This window comes from Lathyrus oleraceus, chromosome 3 (genome assembly GCF_024323335.1).
Source record: "Lathyrus oleraceus cultivar Zhongwan6 chromosome 3, CAAS_Psat_ZW6_1.0, whole genome shotgun sequence".
NCBI lineage: Eukaryota > Viridiplantae > Streptophyta > Magnoliopsida > Fabales > Fabaceae > Lathyrus > Lathyrus oleraceus.
The window spans coordinates 490,840,061-490,864,388 of NC_066581.1; the positions used below are offsets into that span (position 1 = coordinate 490,840,061).

Consider the following 24,328-nt stretch of genomic DNA (forward strand, 5'->3'; position numbering starts at 1 on the left):
AACTACAACTTTGAGGAAGAGCTTTGTATTATTGATCAGTGTGGGGCTCAATTTGGCATGAATGATCAAGCTAAGTTAGGCAAGTTGAATGGTCAAAGTCTAATAGAGTCCACGTGGCATGACCATCCATGTTAATCCACAGTCCACCAAAAGTCAAGTCTATTTAGACGTGACTTTATTTCTTCATTAAAGAGGCCCGTACTAGTGACAATCCATCAAGCGTCAAATTTGTTTAGGCTCAAATGTTTGTTCATCACCATATCGACTCGTACCACCCCATATTCTCTCAAGCGACAAATTTGATAAAGCACAAACAATTGTTCTGCATCAGGCTCCCCAATTATAAACTAAATACGTTACAATTGATAATTTGATTCCAATGATTTTTTTTAAAGTTATTGAGCAACACTTTCAATTTTGTCATATCAATCATATCCTCATTCTCTCTTTACTTTCATGACAATCTAAAAAATGGACCCTCGTTCTCATTCTCCTCGCTTTGTGCCTAACCTAGCTCACATTCTCATTTTCTACTTTGCACCATGACTTCTTCCCAAGGATATAATGTAGTGGTAGATAATTCCTTTCAAAAAGAAAAATTTATTTTGCCTCAAGAAAAAGTTCGTACAACTATCTCAAAATATACAGATTTTAGCTTTACCCTACCAAGTTATAAATGCCTAAGTTGTCCTTCCTAACACATATTTTCAATATGCTTGTGGTTCTATGTGATGCGCAAGTCAATATCTTCAAAGATTTTGATGATGACAATCAAATAAAGAAAAGATAAGTCAAGTATCATCAATCAAGAAGCAAGCTTAAAGCAAAGTATTCAAGTTCCTCTTTGAAGAGGTAAAAAGTGTCAAATCAATCAAACAAAAGGAACTACAGATGTCAAAGTTCGACTGATCATGTGCTTTGTGTATTTATCTTGTATTTGATCACTTGAATGTAAATGAATCAAGAGTAAGTCTTGCAGTACTAAGGTGATGCATGCATGCACACCCACACGCACACCCACGCATGCACATGCACAGACACACACAAACTCTTTATCTTTTTCTCAAAAGTTTTAAAATTAATCATCGAAAATGCTTTAACTATTAAGAATCATTTATAATCATTAGGAAAGCTAAACTCACAGTCTAACCGATTGTACCATTCATCTAATCGATTAACGCATGAGTTGGCCTCTTAATCGATTAGAAAGACTTTTAATATGTTAAGTTACACAGTAGATTAAGGTCCTTTTTTGGCTTAGTGCAATCAATTAAGATGTCATTTCTAATCGATTAGACAACATCCATACCCATGGATTATTTCCTTTTTGAGCTAATTTTTTTCCAATATAAATGATTTCTTTCCTCACTTCCAAATCACAAATTTTTCTAACTATCCACTATTCTATTCCAATCCTCGTTCTGTTATCACTTTTATTCTCTAGAAATTGCCTTAGTGATGAGAGACTGAAAACGTTCATCTGAGAGTTGTATTTTTCTATTATTATGGTGAATTGTGTATTCAGGAGCTTACTCCTCTTGTGCTATTGTAATAGACATGAAGTTTGTAAGCTAAACCTGTAAAAATCTTGGTGTAAGGTTATTGGGATGAACCTGTGTAAAATTTCAAGTTGTTGATAGTATAAATCTCAAGAGGAAACTCTTGGGGACTGGAGTAGATCACATGGTTTAAGGTCAAACTAGGATAATCTCTGGTGTGATCTTTCTTACCGTATCTATTTATTTTTCTATCATTTATCTTTTCTTCTACTTAATCTTTGATTATACCATTTTCTTAAAATTAATCTTCTTAAAATCAATCATTTTTATAAATAAAAAATTTAAAAACCAAATATCATAATTCACCCCCTCTTGTGTTTGAAGTCATTTGTTCAACAAATGGCATCAGAGACCAAATTTTATTATAATACTAATCATCTTGGGAGGTACGAATGACTTAAAAGGGTTCACTAAATAGACCCACATCCTTCAATGAAGAAGGGTATGCTTATCGAAAAAACAAGATGAAAATCTTTTTAGACATGATGGATTGTGATATATAGACTGTTGTAAAAAATGGTCATGTTGTTCCTACACATCTAGTTGATGGTGCTGTGGAAAATAAGTCTAGAGATATATGGACCAAAGAAGATAAAGATTAAGTGAAGTACAACTTAAAAGAAAAAATTATCATCATTATTGCCTTAGGAATTGATGAGTATTTTTAGTGTTTTACATTGTAATTATGCAAAATAAATGTGGGACATCTTTCAAGTCACCCATAAGGTATAACCAAGTTGAAAATGGCTAGCATGAACATATTGACCCATGAGTATGATATCTTCTAAATGACGCTCGTGTTATGGCTAAACTCCTTGCCATAATTGAGCGTTTCTTGATACTTAATCTTCTCCTATCTCTTTCATCCCCCATTTTATTTGGCTCTGATTTGTTCAGTCTCTGTCTCACATCTCCCATGATCCATTTTCTTGAGAAATCTCCTCGGTCTCAATGTACTTCTTGTTGAACATGTGACTTCATACACAAGAGAGGAAGGTGAATTGTGGAGGTTTGAAAATCGTTGATTTAAAACAAAATCATTTTCAAAATCAAAGTTTAAAAACATTTTATCAAAAAAAAATTGAATAATTATGCAGCGGAAAATTAAAATAAAGAAGTTAAGTGGAAAATAAAGAGATAAGGGAATCGAGATGACACCAGAGATTTATAGAGGTTCGGTCTTAAATAAGTGACATGATCCTCTCCCCAAACATTGATCTTGAGAGTATCCATTATTCCTTCAGAGATTTTAGAAGGTTAATCCCATGAACTCCCTTATACAAGGAACTGAAGTTTTAGGCTGACTTCTAACCAAACAACGAACATGGTTTGAAGTAGTTAGTCTTTTCACCAAACAACGAACATGTTTGATGTGGATTGTCTTCTAATCAAACAAAGAATTTGCACAGGTTGATCTCAAACCAAGACTGAGTTTTGAGTTGGCTATCATTTGAATTGAAATCAGGTTTGATATTGGCTGACCACGATCTGAACTGAGATTTTACACCTGGCTAATCTCGAACCAACTAAGCTTTTACATCGAGCTGAACTCAGAAATCGAGTGAGATTTTACATCAGGCTGATCTCGAACAAATACATATTTTAATAAGACTGAGCTCAATAACTGTTGTGAACATTTTTCACTAATTGACCTTCACAAATCCAAGAAAGATTTTTTATTCAATGACGAAGCTCACGAACCGGATGAAGACTTTGACAAATCCCCCTAATACAAACAAGAGTTTTTTCATTGGTTTAACTCCAAATCAAAATAATCATTTCCTAAGGTTGAATAATTTGCTCAAGATAAAATAGTCGACTCTTATTAAATTTACAATAATGTACTCACCCAGAATCATAGAGTGAGATTTTTTCACGTTTTCTGGATGGCTTGAAATGATAGATAAGCTCTCTATTTATAGGCCAAGAAATGATGTAAGTTTGGAAATAATCCATGAGCCAAATAAATATCTAATCGATTAGCTAATTAATTAGACAGTGCAAATAATCAATTATTTTTTCCTAAAATGAAAGCTTTAGACAGAGAACCATTACCAATATTTAATCAAGAAACTTCAATTAGGCTTTATCTAATCGATTAGGCTATAAATATAATCGATTAGACAATTTGAAAAATATTTTCCTAATCAAGCAAAGAATCCTCTACTCAACTAGTTAGGCTCCAAAAACATTTTTTTGGTTATTTAAAAAAGAGAGAGGCTTCTCTCTGTTTTAAGTATATGTGTGATTTATCCATAATACTTCCAAAAGTACCCTTGTGTTTTTTACAAAACATTGTTCACTCAAACGAATATGATCAAGTAAGCTTTCATATTTTCTCTCTTTCGCACTCTGAAGCTTCAAGTATTTAGCATCACATAAGATCCTCTAGTCTTCTCGATGAGGCTTGAGATATTTTTGTGTTAGTTACCATCATTTGAGATGTTAAAAGTTTAAGTCGACCGTCATCATAAACCCTAAGTCTCCATTTGAGAGTCGTTGGACTATTGTGTTCACCAATTTTTTTTAACTTGATTCGAAATAATAGTTTGATCAACCATGTGCATCTTTGATCACTTGTACTAAATTTAGAAATTTCTTGACTTCGAGTTTTGTCATCATAAAAACCAAACAGTCAACATTAAAACCATGCATCATCAAAACAAAACAATTGTTTGTTGACTTGTATCTTTCTATCCATAAGATTCACATTATTGGATCATTTCTTGATTATACCTGAAAGCACATATTTCCAAACTTCTCATATCTTAGTGAAAGTTATCGAGCTCAAACATTTCTCTAAGGCCATGAAAAATATATTTTTATTTGATTCTGTTAGTTTGAGGGTGATATTGTTGAACTGGGTTAGATAGATCTTCAAAGACTCAGCTAATCAGCGTTAGACATCAAATAAGTGTTACAGAGAAAGACTTCTCGATGTTTACAGAAAATTAGGCAACAAAATAGATCGCAAGGTCTTCAAAGCTATGATGGACCTTGTAGGAAACCCTGCAATTCATTTATGAGCTACATATTTTAAATCCTTAAAAAAAATTGCACCTTATGAACATCCATATATGACTTTGAGTCATTTTTTGTGTCATAAGAGTCAATTTTAGTTTTCAAAAGTGAACAGGAATAGGCACTTCTTGGATTTTCTCTAATAAGATTTAAAAAACCTCATACATTAGCCTATTAGTTTTTGCTCCTATATAACACGATACTTTTAACATTTTCGATAATATTATAAATTAATGGAAATTTTAGAAATTTCAATATACTGAAAATTATAAATATCCTATTAAAAATTTAATGATAAATCAAAAAAATTTGTATAAAAATGTGTTAGGAGCAATTATGAAATTATGAAATTAGGGAGGCACCAAAAATATAAGTGTGGAGTAGTAAGTTAATACTTCCTAAACTACGCTAAGCATTTTTAAAATATTCACTTTTATATATTTAAACTACTAATATAAATTTTAACAATTTGGTTTTGATGGACTCAAAGTTTTAGATCATCTATAGTTAAACTCATAAATTGAAATTTCTGTTAAAATATTGAGGTATTGAAGTTGTCTTTGAAGACAAGCACCTATGGTTAAAATATAATTTTTGGGTGACAGAAAAAAGTGAATGGTAGGACAAAACACAGAGAGAAGAAGGGTTGGTTGGTGACCCAAAAAGAAACCCGTGAATCATATTTGGATCTTGTGATTGGTGGTGGTCCCATCACGGGTAACCCATGTTCTTTAGGACCCACACAAAGGAATAAAAACACATGATCAAGATAGAATGGGAAAGTCTCACCCTTATTATATCTTGTGGTCTATTATTCTCTATAAGTAGTAATATGGTGAATACTTACTTTAATAGGAACATTTTATTATAAAAACTTTTATAAAAGGAAAAGAAAGTTAGTTGACAAATTAACACTTGCTCCCTAATACACTAAGTTAGGAAGTATGTTACTCGGTTATAGATTTTTTAACTTTTTGAAAAGATAAAACTACTTTGAATTGGAAATTGCAAGAAATGTAAGGGAATTTTTTATTTGATTTTTGGAAATTTTGAGTTTGTACACTAATAACTGACGCGGCGCAAAAATGACTACGAGCGCTCATATATTCGGGGTGATAATAAAGTCGTCATCAAATTTTATTTATTTTAAGAGAAAAGGAAAAATATCGATAAAATCATTAAAAAAAAAGAAAATGACAAAGATATGGTCGTCGCAACGAAATCAGGTTTGATAGTCGATTATGCGAGGGGAAGGTATTAGTACCCCACACATATGTTATACTCAACTGAAACCATATAGTTAGCTTTTCGATTAGAATGTTAGTTTACATTGATTTGCTTTCTTCGGGTTATTAAAAGTTTTGAGAGAAAAAGGAGAAAGACTAAAAGGTGAGTTTTTTTATTAGGGTGTCTGACGAGACTTTGAATCTCACTCCTATGTATCTCCATGTGCGATGGAGAACTCAAGGCTACGCAAGTATGGCTAGAAAATATTTGTTTGTTTGTCGATTTTAGCGAAAGCTATTTTGTCATAATCGAACAGAAAACACTGCTTATTACCCAAAACAATGGAGAAATGGAACGTTTGCATCACATAAGAATATATAGACATATCAATATTCACAGAAAAACGTCGCTAGCTTACTCACACATATGAGGACGAAGTGTTGTTTTGCATCGTCTTGAGACGAAACATCTTCCCTGCCGCACTGATGCATGTTATGCAGTCCTCTTGTGCCTTAGTCTATCGTGTCTATCAGCCATAATGTTTGTAAGTAAACCAGACAATTAGTACAAGCAACACTACAATTAAGAAAATCAAAAACTAAAAACAGACTGAGAATTTTTGGAGATGCATCTCCGGTTACTAGGAAACTAAACGTTGAAAAAATCCGGAGATGCAACTCCATAATTTTCTACAACTCTTCAGGTCCTTCAATGGCGGCAATGCATGCGTGCAAACCCCATAAATAATGGTTTGTTCATGATTTTCAACCAACAAACATGTTTTATAATATGTATAAACTAACATTATTGCATTTCCTACTCATTTCTTGCCTAAATAATCATTTTCTACTCATTTACACAAAAACTTATCGAAACATAAAAAAACTTACAAATTTAGACTTTGCTTCAGTGTTGGATGATGTCTCTGATGTCCTTGATGTTGATTGAAGATCCTTTGAGCTTAGTTGTTTGATTTTGTACTTGGTTGATGGAAAAAAAATTGAGAGTTTGATAAAGTTTTGAGTTTTTATAGAAATGAGAAAAGAGAAGGGTTCTAGTGCGATTTAAGCTCTAATACCTTCAAAGGATGCATCTCCGAAATATTTTAACTTTAAATTAGAATTTGGTGTGTCCGGAGATACATCTCCAGAATCTAATGACATTTTAGTATTTTCTCACATGCTTAAGTAATATATACGGTGCATTAATAAATTTTCATAATGTATAATGTATATATAGTTATGTTTCACAAAATATGTATTGGATATATTGTTTCAAAAATAGTACAGATTTAAAATAAAATTATGTGAAATTTTAAAAAATTATATTTTAAAAAAATAAGGAATTTTTATTAGTTGAAAAAGTCTTTTTAATAACACATTTTCATCTATTCACCCCAATTATTAATCTGAGAGTAAATATATGATTTTTTCTAACAATTAACATATATAATCGAGAGTTTATTTTTATTTTTTTCTTTCAGTTTTTATTGCTAACTTAATAGATTTTATTTCATTCTTCTTCTTATATAAAACTAACTAACTTATTGACAGAACACTCATATTTCTCTCTAAATTTAGTTCATCACATTTATCCATTAAAAGTTGTTTGATCTTTTGATATGGTTGAAAATTCTAACAGATTTAGAATATGATATCTAATAACATCGAGTGATCAAGACTTGTGTAGTTTACAGGATTCATTTGCAAAAAGAATGAATGAAAATAATTATTAATTTTCATACCTTGATTGAGATTTCTACATTTTTAGGTTTGAAGTTCTTCAAGATTTGAAAGGGGCTGAAATCAACCAATGTGAATATTTAAGGGTTGAATATGAAGTTGAGAAAAAACAAAATAATATAACTAAAATTGATTACAACCACTAAAGAATATCCTTGTCCAAATGACAATACCTTAAATTTTTCATACAAAGATTCAAACTTAATCTTTACAAGAATAACTATTAAATTATATCAACTTCGACTTTAATTTTCTTGTAAGCTCAAAAATTATCTGATTTAATTCTTAACTCAATATTTTTGTTTAAGTGTTTAATATAATATTGTGTAAGTATTTGTCAATTGAAATGTGTTGATTAAACATATTAATTGAAATCATTTTTAACTAAAATATTAAATATTTTATTGCTGTTTTTTTTCAAGTAGTTTATCATTTGCAATCGATAAAAAAACTTTGCGCATCAAAATCAATTGCATAACTAAAACTCATAATATAGAAAGAGTAATACACAAAAACATTTAAGCATGCAGTTCATTAAGCATCATGTTGTCACCTATTCAGATGATTGTTTGGTCTTTTGATTAATAGATCAAGGTTGTTTGTGATATGATGTAGTTGTGAGAAAATTTTATTAAATAATCAACTTTTTAAATTTTAATACCATACTAATTAACCTTCCTTCATATTTTTTAATATACCTATTTTTTTCTCGGTTATTCGGAGATTCAACTGTCGAATATATCTGCTGACAAAAAAATTTTAAAAAAAAAATCCACATATATATCTACATGTACATCTACCAATAAATCCGCAAATTACATCAAATTTATTGATAAATCTAAATGTAATTAAAAAAATTTAAAAACTATAGGATACACCAAATAAATACCTTTTTATCCTTGTTATTTTTTAATCCCATGATATATATATATATATATATATATATATATATATATATATATAAAATCATTTGGAATATTTTATCATCGGTTGAAAATGTAAAATTATTTAGTAAAATATGATTGTTTGTTTTTTTATAAAGAGAGATTGTTGAACCAAGATTAATTTGAAGAACAGTGTTATGTGTTTTAGTTTTGGTGTTAATACAATGTAACATAAGAGTTTTATTGTCTAAAATAGGTTGCTTATGTAGATCAATTCTAATGAATTCTTCATAATATCATCTCCTTAAAGAGTAGGATGATTCTAAAATGATCATTTTCTTCTAAAACAAAATAAAATATTCATCTAACAGGTAATCATAAGCATTTTGGTAATATGCTAATGCTATTATAGTATCATTTAATCGTACATTATGGTGACTTGCTCTGGTACTTGCTGGTACAATCAGTCAAACGCTATCCTCCAAAGTATTTAAATTTTATAAGGTCTGTCTAATTAACTCAAAACTTTAAAGTGAACATAATTGATCATCTAGTAGATGATCAAGTTGTCCCCCTCTTGAGTTTGTTCCTCCGGGAACAGTGAAGACGGGCTTGTGATTAGATGTTATTTTGATGAAGACAAATCAATGAAAAAAAGGAAATGGTTTTCGGGTAGGTTGGGAATGGATTCATGCACCTTCATGGATTGGCTTCAGAATCCTATCATGTTTCTTCATCAATAGATTTAAGTGTTTGTCTTGTTTCCTAAGTGTGGTGGTGGTTTTTTGGTTCCTTGATCTAGGAATCTGTTTTAGTTGAGGGTAGATCTAGTTGGTTTGAGCTCTAGCCTGAAATTTTCGATGTAGTTCTGTTGCAACTGTGTTTTTTTTTCATTTTCACTTTTGTTGTTTTTTTAGGTTTGTTTGTGTTTCTTTGTTCCTCTTGTTTTTTCTTTATCTTTAGGGGCACTTCTTGTGCTTTGTTTCTTGTTTCGTGAGAAGTTTTTCTCACCTTATATATATATATATATATATATATATATATATATATATATATATATATATATATATATATATATATATATATATATATATATATATATATATATATATATATATATATATATATATATATATATATACATATATTTCCATTCAAAATAGATGAAAAGAAGGAAAAGATATCTTAAGGAAGTCTCAAGACAAAGGATTAAAGTTTCATGACAATGGATTGATCAAGCTCTTATATTCATGGAAAGTTTTAGGTTCTTAAACATTTTCATCTAAATCATTCCTAACATTTTTGCATCAAATACTTTCAAGTTGCATCTTTAACTTAGCAAAAATTCAAGTTTTTTATGAAAAGTAGTCATTGATCAAAGGCTACAACCGTTTGACTTAAATTGCTGCCACGCAAAATTTGAAAAACATACAAGTGACAATTTATTGAGGGGATCAAGAAATGGATTGATCAGTGTAATATTTTTAATAACAATCGTTTGAGGTGATCAAGCATTTGATTGATCTAGTTCATTTTACTAATTTTTTGAACGTTCGATGAGCAACAATCAATTGTCATCCTAGACCAATCGATTGACACCAGTAGCATCTTGAAAATTCTGAAACAGTGGCATACCCCTTCATTGCATATGATCATGATGCCATTTCCAAAACTTTGCAAATTCTCATGATCATTTTCCAAACATTGTCACTCTTTTTAAAGGCATCTTGTAATGTATTTATAACAAGAAACTTTCAAATTACAATTCACTTCTTTCATCAAATATTTTAGATCAATTCATTTATTCATTTGCAAAAACTCTTAGAAACTTTACTACATAATTTTCATTCATCATAGAAAAGTTTCTTGAGCACTTAGAATTTATATTTTTGAATTGTTATATTGAAAGATAAAACTAAGTTAGAACTTTGTGAATAATCAAAATTCATTTGTACTCCAAAATTCATATGTGCTCAATTATCTGTATCAGTATACTATAACTTGTTTACCAAGTTTGTGGTAACAAGAAAAGTTAGGAAAAAATAGGGTTATTTCTCTATGTGTTGTAAAATCAGAAAATGGTGTGCTTTCTTGATTGTTTTAAGATTTGAAGAGAGTCTTGGTGTGAGGCTGTACAATTTCTAACATAGTGAAATCATTCACGGGATGTGGAGGGACTGGACTGCCATTGTTTGAAAAGGGGAACCATAATATATTTTGTCTCATTTTCTTTACTACACTCTATTTTTCCTGCATTTTTCATTCATTTGTTTATCATAACTTTCCGGAAAAATATAAAGAACGATAACATCTATAAAGTAACCGAAAAAGTCTTAAAACCCAATTCACCCCCTCCCTCTTAGGTTTAACTATATACTTACACTTGGTATCAGAGCAGGTTAAGGTAACTTGCTCCTTGATCAAGAAAGGTTGCTTCCGCATAACCGTTTCAAGCATATGGTATAAGTATAAACAAACCTTCATGTTTCATCGTTGAATAATACGACTTCTACAAAAATTTGCATGTGAATGTATCTAGAAGCACAAGAAGAAGTATGAGATGTTGTTGAAATGGTCCATACTTTCTTACAATGGTCATTAACAAAGTAGAATAAGTAAAGGTAAAATGATCTTTGATGGACGATGACAACAAGAAAGTGTTATTTGACAAAAAGGCAAAGAACACTCTTGCATCGGCCCTATGTATGGTTGAAATCTTTCGTGTTTCTAATTGTAAAACAAAAAAGAATTTTTGGATACTTTGGAAGTGACTTATGAAGAAACGATAGAAGTAAAGAGATCAAAACTAAACACTGTATCACAAAAATACGAGATGTTTAGAATGCATCCTGGAGAAACAATCCTAGATTTGAGAAAGAAATTCTCACACTTAACAAATCACTTGATAGCTCTTGGAAAAACCTTTATGAATGACGAATTAAATCTCAAAGTCCTTAGATCATTCACAAGGGCATGTCAACCAAATGTGATGGTAATTTCGAAAAAGAAAAGTCTCTCCAAAATGTCTTATGCAACATTATTCGGCAAACTCCTAAAACATGAGATAGAACTTTGAAGATTATAAAAGAATGAAGAGTAATAGAAGAAACCTAAAAGAATTTCCTTAAGAGTTGAATCAAGTTAAACAATGGAAGAAGAGAATCCAGATGAAGATAAAAACATCACCCTTCTTGTGAAAAAGTTTGGAAAGTTTCTTCAAAATGACAAGACTTTTAGATTTGGTAAAATAAGAAAGTTCTTCAAGAAAAAAGAGGTTTCAACATTGAACCGGATCTTCACGTGTTTCGGATGCACGAAGCAATGTCACATGAAATCAAATTACCCAAATATTTCAAAGAAAAGTAGCCACAAAGAAAAGAAAGAATTCAAATCAAAGAAGACATGCATTGCTTGAGATGATAATGAAGTAAGTTCATCTTCCAACTCGAAAAATGAAGAATGTGCAAACTTCACATTAATAGCGTCACACCATTTTGATGATGAACAAGAGGTTATTGATTATGAATTAAATGATAAACCTTCATACGAGGAATTACAAAATGCATTTCATGAATTACATGAGGAATGCTTGATACTTTCTAGAACTTGTGTAAAACAAAAGAAATTAATTTATCTCTAGAAAGAAAGGCTAATGACGCAAGTGTGGAATTAGAAAAGGTCAAAAAAATTGCATCTAAGCAATGTCAAGAACATGAATCTAAAACTGTTGAACTAAACCAAGTTATCAAAAAATATGAAAAAGGTCAAATTGGTTTACAAGATGTGCTTAGTAGACAATGGTATTCAAATAACAAAAATGAGTTTGGATTTTCTAATTTTGATAAACCAAGCACAAGCAAACCAATATTTGTTAAATCTATCACAACATCCAACAATGTAGAACCAAAGAAAGTACATGTTGTAAATCCTCCCAAAAGATCTAATGTTAGAAATAATTCTTACAGTAGAAATTATTCAAATGTTAGAAATAATTCTTATGGTAGAAATTATTCTAATATTAGAAATAATTCTTACAATAGAAATTATTCTAATAATTCTTATGATAAAAATAATTCATATGCACATCATGTTTATAAACCTACATGTTTTTATTGCAACACAAAAGGTCATACCCCTAATCCTCTCTACACAAGAAACTATGGTGTTTCATATGGTGAACATGTTTAGGTTGAGAATGGATTTAACTAACAAGGACCCAAAGCACATTGGGTACCTAACAAAGTTTAATTTATTTTTAAGGTATGCTTGAAGACCACTACCAACATGTGGTATCTAGATAGTGGTTGCTTCAAGCACGTGACTGGAGACAAGGCAAAATTTTCATCTATTGTTCTAAAGTCAGAAGGATATATTGCATATGAGGAGAGCAACAGAGGAAAGATTCTTGGTATTGGAAAAGTTGGAACTCATTCCTTTATAATAATTGATGATGTTATCTATGTCGAAGGCTTGAAGCATAATCTCATTAGTATAAGTCAACTTTGTGACAAAGGACTCAAAATCAACTTTAACAATAATCAATTCATTATAGAAGATGAAATCACTCATTAAGTAAATCTTATTGAAAAAATGATCAACAATATCTTCATGATATCATTGGGTGACTTATCTTTGAAATTTAAGTGTCTTGTTGTAAGTAATAATGTTGCATGGTTTTGTCACAAAAGAATATCACATATTCATATGGAACATTTGAATAAACTAGTCAGGCATGACCTTGTTGTTGGATTATCCAAGATAAAATTTATCTAATATAGGTTTTGTATGATGTATGTCAAAAGGGAAATCAAACAAAAGTCTCCTTCAAACCAAAGAATATGGTGACAACTACAAGGCCACTCCAATTGATTCATATGGACTTGTTGAAGGAGAAGAGCGATCCAAAACGCAGCGCAATTTAAAATTTTCTCCTTTAGTGATCCTTACGAATGGGCATGATCAGTGATAGAATTGTTACCTCTTGTGACGATTGAAACCTTTGATGCAGATCTACGGAGCGATCACAAACGTTGAACGATGACAACGCCTCTACTCAGTCCACACGAACGGATTCCTTCAATCTCAGTGCTAGCCGCTACGAATGAAGGTTTTGAGTGAGTGAGTGAGAGAGAGAGAGAGAGAGAGAGAGAGAGAGAGAGAGAAATGAAATTGCAACTGCTCAAATGCTTCTACACAAGGGTTCTATTTATAGAACCACTTGTGTGGGCTGCAAGCTAAAAAGCCCACTCAAGTGTATGTGGCCCATATCTTATAATATGCCAAAATCACTTAAGCGCATAGTACCTTACCATATTTCGTATTCTACTTAAGTACACCGTACCTTACGATGTTCTACAATTCACTTAAGTGCACCATACATTACGGTATTCCTTAGTTACTCTATCTCTCATTAATCCGTCCTTTTGTGTGTGACCCTGTAGGTTTTCGTGGAATTGGCAATTACATTAAATCACGTATTTAACATAATAAACAGTGAGCGGTATCTAGCAACACAACCCTGCTACCCAAGACACGAAAATATCATGTGATCTGACAAATCCTTTTGTGATAATACTTATGTGTACAATTACCCTTTTGCCCTTATGTCTATATTGAACACAAGGCATAGACCGTGTCATCCTTGTCCAGTTCAATATTGGGCCCATAGACATTTATCCTGTTACGCAGGATGGGCAAATTCCATCTAGGTCACTCATGTCCCTTAGCATGCTTCGTGGAGTATCCATCAACTGTCTTTATGGTCATCCAGTTACGGACAATGTTTGATCAGCAATAAAGCACTCGACTCTACATTTAGGGTCCATAGTGGTTTTAGGTCAAAGGGTGGTATACATCATTATCACCATGAGAATAACTTATGACACTTTGCATAACATTCTATATAGTATTCTCATAGCGGATCAATCCCGTATAAATATTACTCTTAATATTCATACCTATGTTTAAGACTTGATAACCCCTTATCCATGATCCATGAGATGTGATCATCAGTCTATATACATAATAGTCTTAATGCTTTAATGTTATCCCACTTCACAATAAAGCTCGACTACGGATACTTTAAGAATAATGTCCCTATGTTTAATGTGATCTCATGATTAAGTCACACTTGATACATTAAATGGACTAGCTATTCTAGGGACTTTATTAAACAAACATAATAAAGAAAAAGCCTTTTATTATTAATAAATAATTCGATACAAGTACCAAAAGTATTGGCCTCTAGGGCTTACACCAACAATCTCCCACTAGCACTAGAGCCAATCAGACATACCCCTAATGCCCATAGATCTAGTATGTCCATCATGTTTCTGCTGCGCAAGAGGCTTTGTCAGTGGGTCAACAATATTGTCAAGCGTAGGTACTCTTCATATTTTCACATCTCCTCTATCTATTATCTCTCGAATGAGGTGATAACGCCTAAGTATGTGTTTGGATCGTTTGTGAGATCTAGGCTCTTTAGCTTGTGCGATAGCACCATTCTTATCCCAATAGAGACCAATGGGATCCACAATGCTAGGAATTATGCCAAGTTCACTAATGAACTTTTTGATCCAAACAGCTTCCTTTGCTGCACTTTAGGCAGCAATATACTCGGCCTCGGTTGTAGAATCAGTCATTGTATCTTGCTTTGAACTTTTCCAGCTTACAGCACCACCGTTTAAGAAAAACACATAACCAAATTGCGATCTAAAGTCATCATTATCTGTCTGGAAGCTAGCATCGGTGTATCCAATTACAGCCAGCTCTTCCTGGCCTCCATATATCAAGAATGAGTCCTTAGTCCTTCTCAGATACTTAAGGATATTCTTGACAGCTGCCCAATGAGCATCACCAGGATCAGATTGGTACCTACTCGTTACACTTAAAGCATACGAGACATCTGGTCGAGTACATAACATGGCATACATGATAGATCCTATTGCAGATGCATATGGAATCTTATTCATGCGATCCCTTTCTTCCATAGTTGAATGGGATTGTGTTTTTGATAGACACAGGTCATGTTGCATAGGTATGAATCCTTTCTTGGAATCATGCATATTAAAGCGTCTCAGCACTTTGTCTATGTATGTACTCTGACTTAGGCCAAGCAGTTTTTGTGATCTATCTCTATAGATTATGATTCCTAATATATAGGCTGCTTCACCTAGGTCCTTCATAGAAAAGCATTTCCCCAACCAAGACTTTACTTGTTGCAGGGCAGGGACATCGTTTCCAATGAGTAATATGTCATCTACATATAATACCAAGAAAACGATCATGCTCCCACTAACCTTCTTGTAGACACAAGGCTCATCTTCGTTCTTGATGAATCCATATTGTTTTACTGTTTCATCAAAACAAAGATTCCAGCTTCTAGAAGCTTGCTTCAATCCATAGATTGATCTTTGTAACTTACATATCTATTGGGCTTCTTCTGGTATGTCAAATCTTCAGGTTGTGTCATGTACACATCCTCAAGAAGATTCACATTAAGGAAAGCAGTTTTGACATCCATCTGCCATATTTCATAATCATGATATGCAGCGATAACAAGTAAAATCCGAACTGATTTAAGCATTGCAACTGGTGAAAAGGTTTCATCATAGTCAACCTCATGAATTTGTTTATATCCTTTTGCAACCAGTCTTGCCTTATAGGTATGTACCTTACCATCCATGTCAGTCTTCTTTTTGAAGACCCACTTGCATCCTATAGGATTAACTCCTACAGGAGGCTCTACCAAGGTCCAAACTTGGTTTGTGTACATGGAATCTATTTCAAATTTCATGGCTTCTAGCCACTTCTCAGACTCGGGACCAGTTATGACCTCTTGGTAGGTCACAGGCTCATCTTGATCCATGAGTAAAGCATCACCTTGATCAGTTATGAGATATCCATATCTCTCAGGTGAGTGACGTATCCTACTTGACCTATGTTGGTCTTGTTCTACTTGACTAGGTTGCTCTTCCACAACTACTTGTGTTTCCTGCTCTAATTCCTCCATGGGTGTATCAATGCTTTGTGATTCTTGAATTTCTTTAAGCTCTACTTTCCTTCCACTGATTCCTTTGGAAATAAAATCCTTTTCTAAGAAAACTCCAGTTTGAGCGATAAACACTTTGCCCTCAGAAGGATTGTAGAAGTAATACCCTCTTGTTTCTTTAGGATACCCCACAAATAAGCATTTGTCAGATTTGGGCTCAAGCTTAGTTGAAATTTGTCGTTTCACATAAACTTCGCAACCCCAAATCTTCATGTAAGATATATGTGGTTTCTTACCACTCCAAATCTCATATGGTGTCTTCTCAATCTTTTTGGATGGAACACGGTTACGTGTGTAAGCTTCTATCAATAGTGCATGTCCCTAAAAGGAGTTTGGAAGATCGGCGTGACTCATCATGGATCGGACCATGTCTAACAGGGTTCGATTTCTTCTCTCAGATACACCATTCCATTGGGGTGTTCCAGGAGGAGTAAGTTGGGATAGGATCCCACACTCTTTCAGATGGTCATCAAACTCTATGCTTAAATACTCACCACCTCGATCTGATCGAAGAGTTTTAATATTCTTACCTAGTTGGTTTTGTACTTCATTCTTGAATTCCTTGAACTTTTCAAAGGACTCTGATTTGTGTTTCATTAAATACACATAACCATATCTACTGAAATCATCAGTAAATGTGATGAAATACTGAAAACCTCCTCTGACTGGTATGTTCAGTGGTCCACATACATTAATTAAACAAGATCTGCATGTCTCATATGATTCATAATCAAAAGAGTCCAAGAGTCCATCTTTATGGAGTTTGGAAATGTGTTTCTCATTTATGTGGCCTAATCGACAATGCCAAAGGTAAGTTGGATTTAACTCATTACGTTTCATCCTTTTAGTATTAATGATATAAATAGGCATTTCAAGATCAAAGACATATAGTTCATTCTTCATTTGTGCAGTAGCATAGAATATATCATTCAAATAAATTGAGCAACAATTATTCTTTATTATAAATGAAAAACCAAACTTGTCCAAACAAGAAACGGAAATAATATTCCTGCTAATTGTAGGTACATAATAACAGTTCTCTAACTGAATTATTAAACCACTAGATAAAGTCAATACATAAGTTCCTACGGCTAAAGCAGCAACCTTTGCTTCATTGTCAACTCGTAGGTCAACTTCACCTTTTGTCAAATCTCTACTCCTTTTTAACCCCTGCACATTGGTACAAATGTGAGAACCGCATTCAGTATCTAATACTCATGATGCAGAAGTAGATAAATTAATTTCAATAACAAAAATACCTGAAGTTGAAGTCTCTACTCCATTCTTCTTATCTTCCAGGTATTTTAGGCAGTTTCTCTTCCAATATCCGGTCTTCCATTTTCACTTCGAGAAATTAGTTTATACAATTATAATTAAAACATATTCGATTATTAATAGAAAATCCTATTCACTCCATTTTAAATTAAGAAAAACCAAGTAACAAAAGAACACTAAATAGACCGAATCAATTCTACTAAAAGAATATTTAAATATAACAAAATTAAAATAACATTTTTTGTGCATTATTATCTTCCCATTGAAAAAGACAGCATCAATGCCAGAACACTATTAGATCCTCTTCAATGAAAGCATCATAATCAATAATATAATTTTGAAAAATAATTATGACAATATAGTAAAAAGTACTTTAACATAACATGTACACAAAAACACATTTGAAAGTCACAAGTAGCAATAGTTTCCAAGACAAGACAAAAACCTTGTAAGTTGTAATATGGTGGCACTTTTGTCGTTACCTATGTCATGTTTGTTTGTTGGAGTAATTGTGGATCACATAATATGATCACGGACTTCACTAACATTACCATTATTACCATATTCACCTATTATTTGCTTTCTCAATGGCCTATCATTTCTTACCCTAATATAGTAAATTAATCCACCAATTTTGTCTAAGAATCTTATACCTTCTCTATTGTATTAGTGTTATAGAAATACTATAAAATAATATATTTAAAGAATATATAGCTTATAGTATATTAAAAACTAAACTTATAAGATGAGAATGATGGATTATATTCTAAACAAATGAATTATTAAAAACAAATAAATTATATTAAAATAAATTAAATATAAATGAATAATAAATTAACTTAATATATCATACTAATAAAAAATAATTAAGTATTAAATACGAATGTAATTCGATTTGATCTGAACAATTTTTATAAAAAAGAATTTAAATATATCTAAAATTATTCGATTTTTTGCGATTTTCGATATTTTAGATAAATTTGTTTATTTTTTAATTATATCGATTTAGATTTTAGCATCTATAGACCCGACTATTAACTTCTCTTTAAGTTTTAGGTTCGGATTCCGTCAGACCGTCGACTGACATCGATAATTCTTGTGTTGAATTACTCCATTCTTATATGACAAAAACATGTGAATTCTTGTCTGAATTTTGAGAAAAGGAGAAAATTAATATAAGATGGAAAAAAATCATATAAAACTAATTCAAAAATTTGAAACTTACCCTAATTCATCTCTTCATCTCGTGAACACACAAGTAACATCATTTTCAATGAGGTAATCTAACATAACATAACATCTACCATTCATTACATTTTCCACAACTCATACAACATCCTCAACAAACAAAACAAGAAACAACAAAACCATAATCATATCAAAAAAACCAAACATAGTAAGAGAATCAAACCTCAAAGAACATCATCACAACAACAATGAAGACTTCCCACCACATTTCCTTAACACTTTTCACAATACTTCTAATCTCATCACTCTCCAATCTCCAAACTTGCTTCGCAAACAACGATAACATAAACATTCAATTAAACGACGATGTACTCGGCCTAATGGTGTTCAAATCCGATCTCGATGACCCTTCATCTTCCCTCTCGTCATGGAATGAAGATGATATCAATCCATGTTCATGGCGATACGTGAAATGCAATAAAGAAAACGGGAGAGTTTCTGAACTTTCTCTAGATGGTTTGAACTTATCAGGTAAAATTGGAAGAGGACTTGAAAAGTTGCAACACTTAGAAGTGTTGCAACTTTCTCATAACAATTTGAGTGGAACTATTAGTCCTTCACTCAAACTTTCAAGCACACTTCAAACTCTTAACCTTAGTCACAATTCAATCTATGGTGAATTACCTAACTCGTTCATCGATATGAGCTCGATGCGATTCATCGATCTATCCTATAATTCATTCGCGGGACAAATGTATGATGGTTTTTTCGCGAATTGTTCTTTCCTTCGGCGCGTTTCTTTCGCTATGAACTTGTTTGAAGGACAGATTCCTAGTACAATATCTAAGTGTTCTTTGGTGAATAGTGTTGATTTTTCGAATAATCACTTTAGTGGAAATGTTGATTTTGCTAGGGTTTGGTTATTGAATAGGCTTAGGAATTTGGATCTGTCAAACAATGCTTTATCTGGAAACTTGGTTGATGGAGTTTCAAGTTTGCATAACTTGAAAGAGTTGTTGCTTCAGAATAATCACTTTTCAGGTAATTTACCAAAGGATATTGGGTTTTGTGTTCATTTGGATAGAATTGATTTTGGTAATAATCAGTTTAGTGGGGAATTGCCTGAATCATTTGGGAGATTAAGCTATTTGAGATATTTTAGGGTTTCAGATAATCACTTATTTGGTGAATTTCCTCAATGGATTGGTAACTTGATAAGTTTGGAAGTTTTGGACTTATCTAATAATCAATTCTATGGAAACATTCCTTTGTCATTGGTTGCATGCTTGAAGTTATCTAAGGTTTATCTTAGAGGGAATGGTTTGAATGGTACTATACCTGAGGGCTTGTTTGGATTAGGGTTAGAGGAAATCGATTTTTCGCGTAATGGACTAATCGGTTCGGTTCCGGCTGGATCGAACAGGTTGTTAGAAACTCTTACGAAGCTGGATCTTTCGGTGAATCGTCTAAAAGGGAATGTTCCTGCAGAAATCGGGCTGCTTTCGAAGCTGAGATACTTGAATTTTTCTTGGAATGATCTTGATTCTCAGATTCCGCCTGAATTCGGTCTACTTCAGAATCTAGAGGTTTTGGATCTGCGTAATTGCGCGTTGTATGGTTCGATTCCGGAGGATATATGTGATTCGGGAAATTTGGATGTTCTTCAGCTGGATGGAAATTCATTGAAGGGCTCTATTCCAGAAGATATTGGGAATTGCTCATCTCTTTACTTGTTGTAAGTTCATCTATTTCTCAAACTCTAGAGCATAAGCGCTTTTCGTATAAGTGCTTATGAATAAGCCAAAAACAGCCTATGTACAATGTCATAAGCTGTTTCCATAAGCTCTTTCAAATAAGTCAATCCAATTAGACACTAACTTCTATCTGTTTTTATGCAGGAGTTTGTCATTCAATAATTTGACAGGTTCAATCCCGAAGTCGATTTCAAATCTAAATAAGCTCAAAATCCTCAACTTGGAATTCAATGAACTTAGCGGAGAGCTACCGATGGAGCTCGGAAAGCTTCAGAGTCTTCTTGCTGTGAACATATCACACAACAGCCTCACCGGAAGGCTTCCGGTCGGTAGCATATTTCAAAACTTAGACAAAAGTTCTTTGGAAGGAAACTACGGTCTTTGCTCGCCCTTGTTGAAAGGTCCGTGTAAAATGGATGTACCGAAACCTCTAGTTCTTGATCCACATGGCTTTGACAACCAAATGAATCCTCGAACACCGAGAAACGAATCGTCTGAGTCAAGCGGTTCGATTCATCACCACAGGTTCCTTAGTATTTCGGCGATTATAGCAATTGCGGCTTCGTTTGTGATTGTATTAGGAGTTATTGCTATTAGTCTTCTTAACGCTTCGGTAAGGAGAAAGCTAGCGTTTGTGGAGAATAATTTGGAAAGTATGTGTTCGAGTTCTTCAAAATCGGGAGCATTACCACCCACAGGTAAACTCGTTCTTTTTGATTCTCAATCCTCGCAAGATTGGATCACTAATCCGGAAAACTTGCTCAGCAAGGCATCTGAGATTGGCGAAGGAGTGTTTGGAACAGTTTATAAAATTCCGTTAGGATCGCAACAAGGAAGGAATGTCGCAATCAAGAAGCTCGTCTCGTCAAACATACTTCAATTTCCGGAAGATTTCGACAGAGAAGTTAGAATTCTAGGCAAAGCCAGACACCCGAATTTGATAGCATTGAAAGGATACTATTGGACTCCTCAACTTCAGCTTTTAGTATCCGAATTCGCACCACACGGTAACTTGCAATCCAAGTTACACGAAAAGCTTCCTTCGAGTCCTTCACTTTCTTGGCCTAACCGATTCAAGATTTTACTCGGAACAGCGAAGGGACTCGCGCATTTGCACCATTCATTCCGGCCACCAATCATTCACTACAACATAAAACCAAGCAACATCTTACTCGACGAGAACTTCAACGCGAAGATATCCGATTTCGGGTTAGCCAGGCTTTTAACAAAGCTAGACAAGCATGTGATGAGCAACAGGTTTCAAAGTGCGTTAGGTTACGTGGCGCCTGAATTAGCCTGTCAGAGCTTAAGGGTCAACGAGAAATGCGACGTGTACGGTTTTGGCGTGATGATACTCGAGTTAGTGACGGGTAGGAGGCCGGTGGAGTACGGCGAAGACAATGTGTTGATATTGAATGATCATGTGAGGGTTTTGCTTGAACATGGTAATGTTTTGGAGTGTGTGGATCCAAGTTTGATGAATGAGTATCCTGAGGACGAGGTTTTGCCGGTTTTGAAGCTGGCAATGGTGTGTACATCGCAAATACCGTCTAGCCGGCCGACGATGGCCGAAGTTGTGCAAATATTGCAGGTCATTAAAACTCCGGTTCCTCAAAGGATGGAAGTGTTTTAACGCGATTCGTATGAGTCTATGTCTAGTTAGCTTCGATGGTTTTAAATTGCGGTCGCAAACGTTTAGAACTATGATGAGTACATAAAGTCTTCTTTGCTATCAAGATTATTGTCTTTTTTTATTCTCTTTTACTTCTTGTTATGTATTTTTTTTTTAACTCTCATGCATAATTTAGTTTGTGAATTATAGTTCATTGAGTATAAATATGTAATTCTCAACTATGATTTTCTATTTTATCAATTTACTATAATGAGTGTATTGTTCCCTGGATTTATATACTCTGATTGTACACTTCCATAATTGTAATTTAAAGTTTAAAAAATATCATTTGTCTTTTTAATGTAAAGTTAGTCACTAAGAGTCTGTCTTTTCTTACTATTGGTGATGAACTTATTACTAATTCTTTTAAGATTGAAAATTAGTTTGTTACTCATTTCAATTATATTTTTAATGTTGATAATGATTATTATGATAATGGATTGATAGAGGTGTGATCCTCAATATTATGGATGACCAAATGAATTTTATGTTTACTAGTATGACATGTCTCATTGAATGCATGATGCACTATTTGCCATGAGTAGTGATAGTGTTCTTGGTTCTAATAGTTCAAGAGCTTAATTTATTTCAAATTTATTGGGATATTATTAAAGATGATGTGATTGAAGTTGTGGTTTCTTTATTTATTAATGGCTTGATCCTTCCAAATTAAAATTCTAACAATGTAGTGCTCATTCTCGAACGCATTGTGTTTTTTCTATTGGATTGATCCTTTAAATTGGTTGTATTTTATCAAAACAACAACTAGGAGAAGTGTCCAAGTGTACAAGATTGATCTAGCTTGCTAAAGTTGTATGAAGCTGCAGAAAGGACACATGTTGGGCGCGACGCTCCACCATGTTGGTACGACATATGGGCCTTGTGCAACAGGCGTTAGAATGTTGCATTCTAAAGTGTATTCTATAGAAGATTTGTTAAAGATTTTATTGTTATTGATTTAACAATATAATTAGATGATTTATTTGATAGCTGGATGGAGTTTAATTAAATGAAGATTTAAATTTGAATTTGAATTAAAAACAAATCATATCTTATTGGAGATATTCAAAGAGAAAATCAAATATCTGATAGATTCTGCATCAATTCTGGACAAATTCAAATATATTATCCAAATAGAAAAGCCAAGATTTACATTTCTATATAAAGAGCTCAAACCTACACTGTAAAGCAAACACTCTCATTGAAGATCTTAGAGTATCTAGGTTTTCTATCGTGTATTCACGTCAATGCCCTAATAGGATTAGTGTTGAATCTTTATGTACAACTATATATTTCAGTAATTTGGCATAAAAGGTTTGTCTAGTTGAGTTGTAACCAACATTGTTTATGTACACCTCTATGTTTCAATAACTTGACATAGAAGGTTTGTCTAGTTGAGTTGTAATTTCCAACATTCTTTATCTTGTGAAGATTGAAGTTGATCACTAGGGTTTAGGGGTTGTTTGCCCCTATCACTGAGATTGTTGCAGAGAATAAAGTGAGTAGGTTCTCATATTTAGGGGGATGCTCTAAATAGAAATTCATTGGGTAGGGTTAGGAATATGCATTGAACAACATATGGTTTGTTGTTACTTGTAAGTCTAAATGTACTAAACTACTAATAGTGAATTTCCTTTCTTTGGTTGTGTAATCAGTACCCCAGACATAGGTGTAGTTTCACCGAACTAGGTAAATGTAACACCTTATTTTTCTAATTTATTTATTTGATTGAATTTACGTATATTTAATTGTTTAAATTGAATTATATAGGCATTTAGACGGTGTTTAGATGGTTAGTATTCGTATATGATATTTTGGTGGATGCAACATAGTTCTAATTATTTAATTAAATAATAAAATTAAAAATACTAGAGAATAATGAGGAATATTATTATTATTATTAAAATAATATTATAGTCAAGAAGAGTATTTTAGTGGCTAAAGGAATAAGTAAGG

The 24,328-nt window shown here is 32.8% G+C and overlaps 1 protein-coding gene across 1 annotated transcript; it reads left to right on the forward strand.

The window, feature by feature from the left end:
- Positions 1 to 18,970: 18,970 nt before the first annotated feature.
- Positions 18,971 to 22,609, forward strand: LOC127128832 (probably inactive leucine-rich repeat receptor-like protein kinase At3g28040). The gene is made up of 2 exons (XM_051058197.1): positions 18,971 to 20,681; positions 20,845 to 22,609. The coding sequence occupies exons 1-2, from the start codon at positions 19,195 to 19,197 to the stop codon at positions 22,331 to 22,333; spliced, it is 2,976 nt and encodes a 991-aa protein (XP_050914154.1). The 5' UTR covers positions 18,971 to 19,194; the 3' UTR covers positions 22,334 to 22,609.
- Positions 22,610 to 24,328: the final 1,719 nt, after the last annotated feature.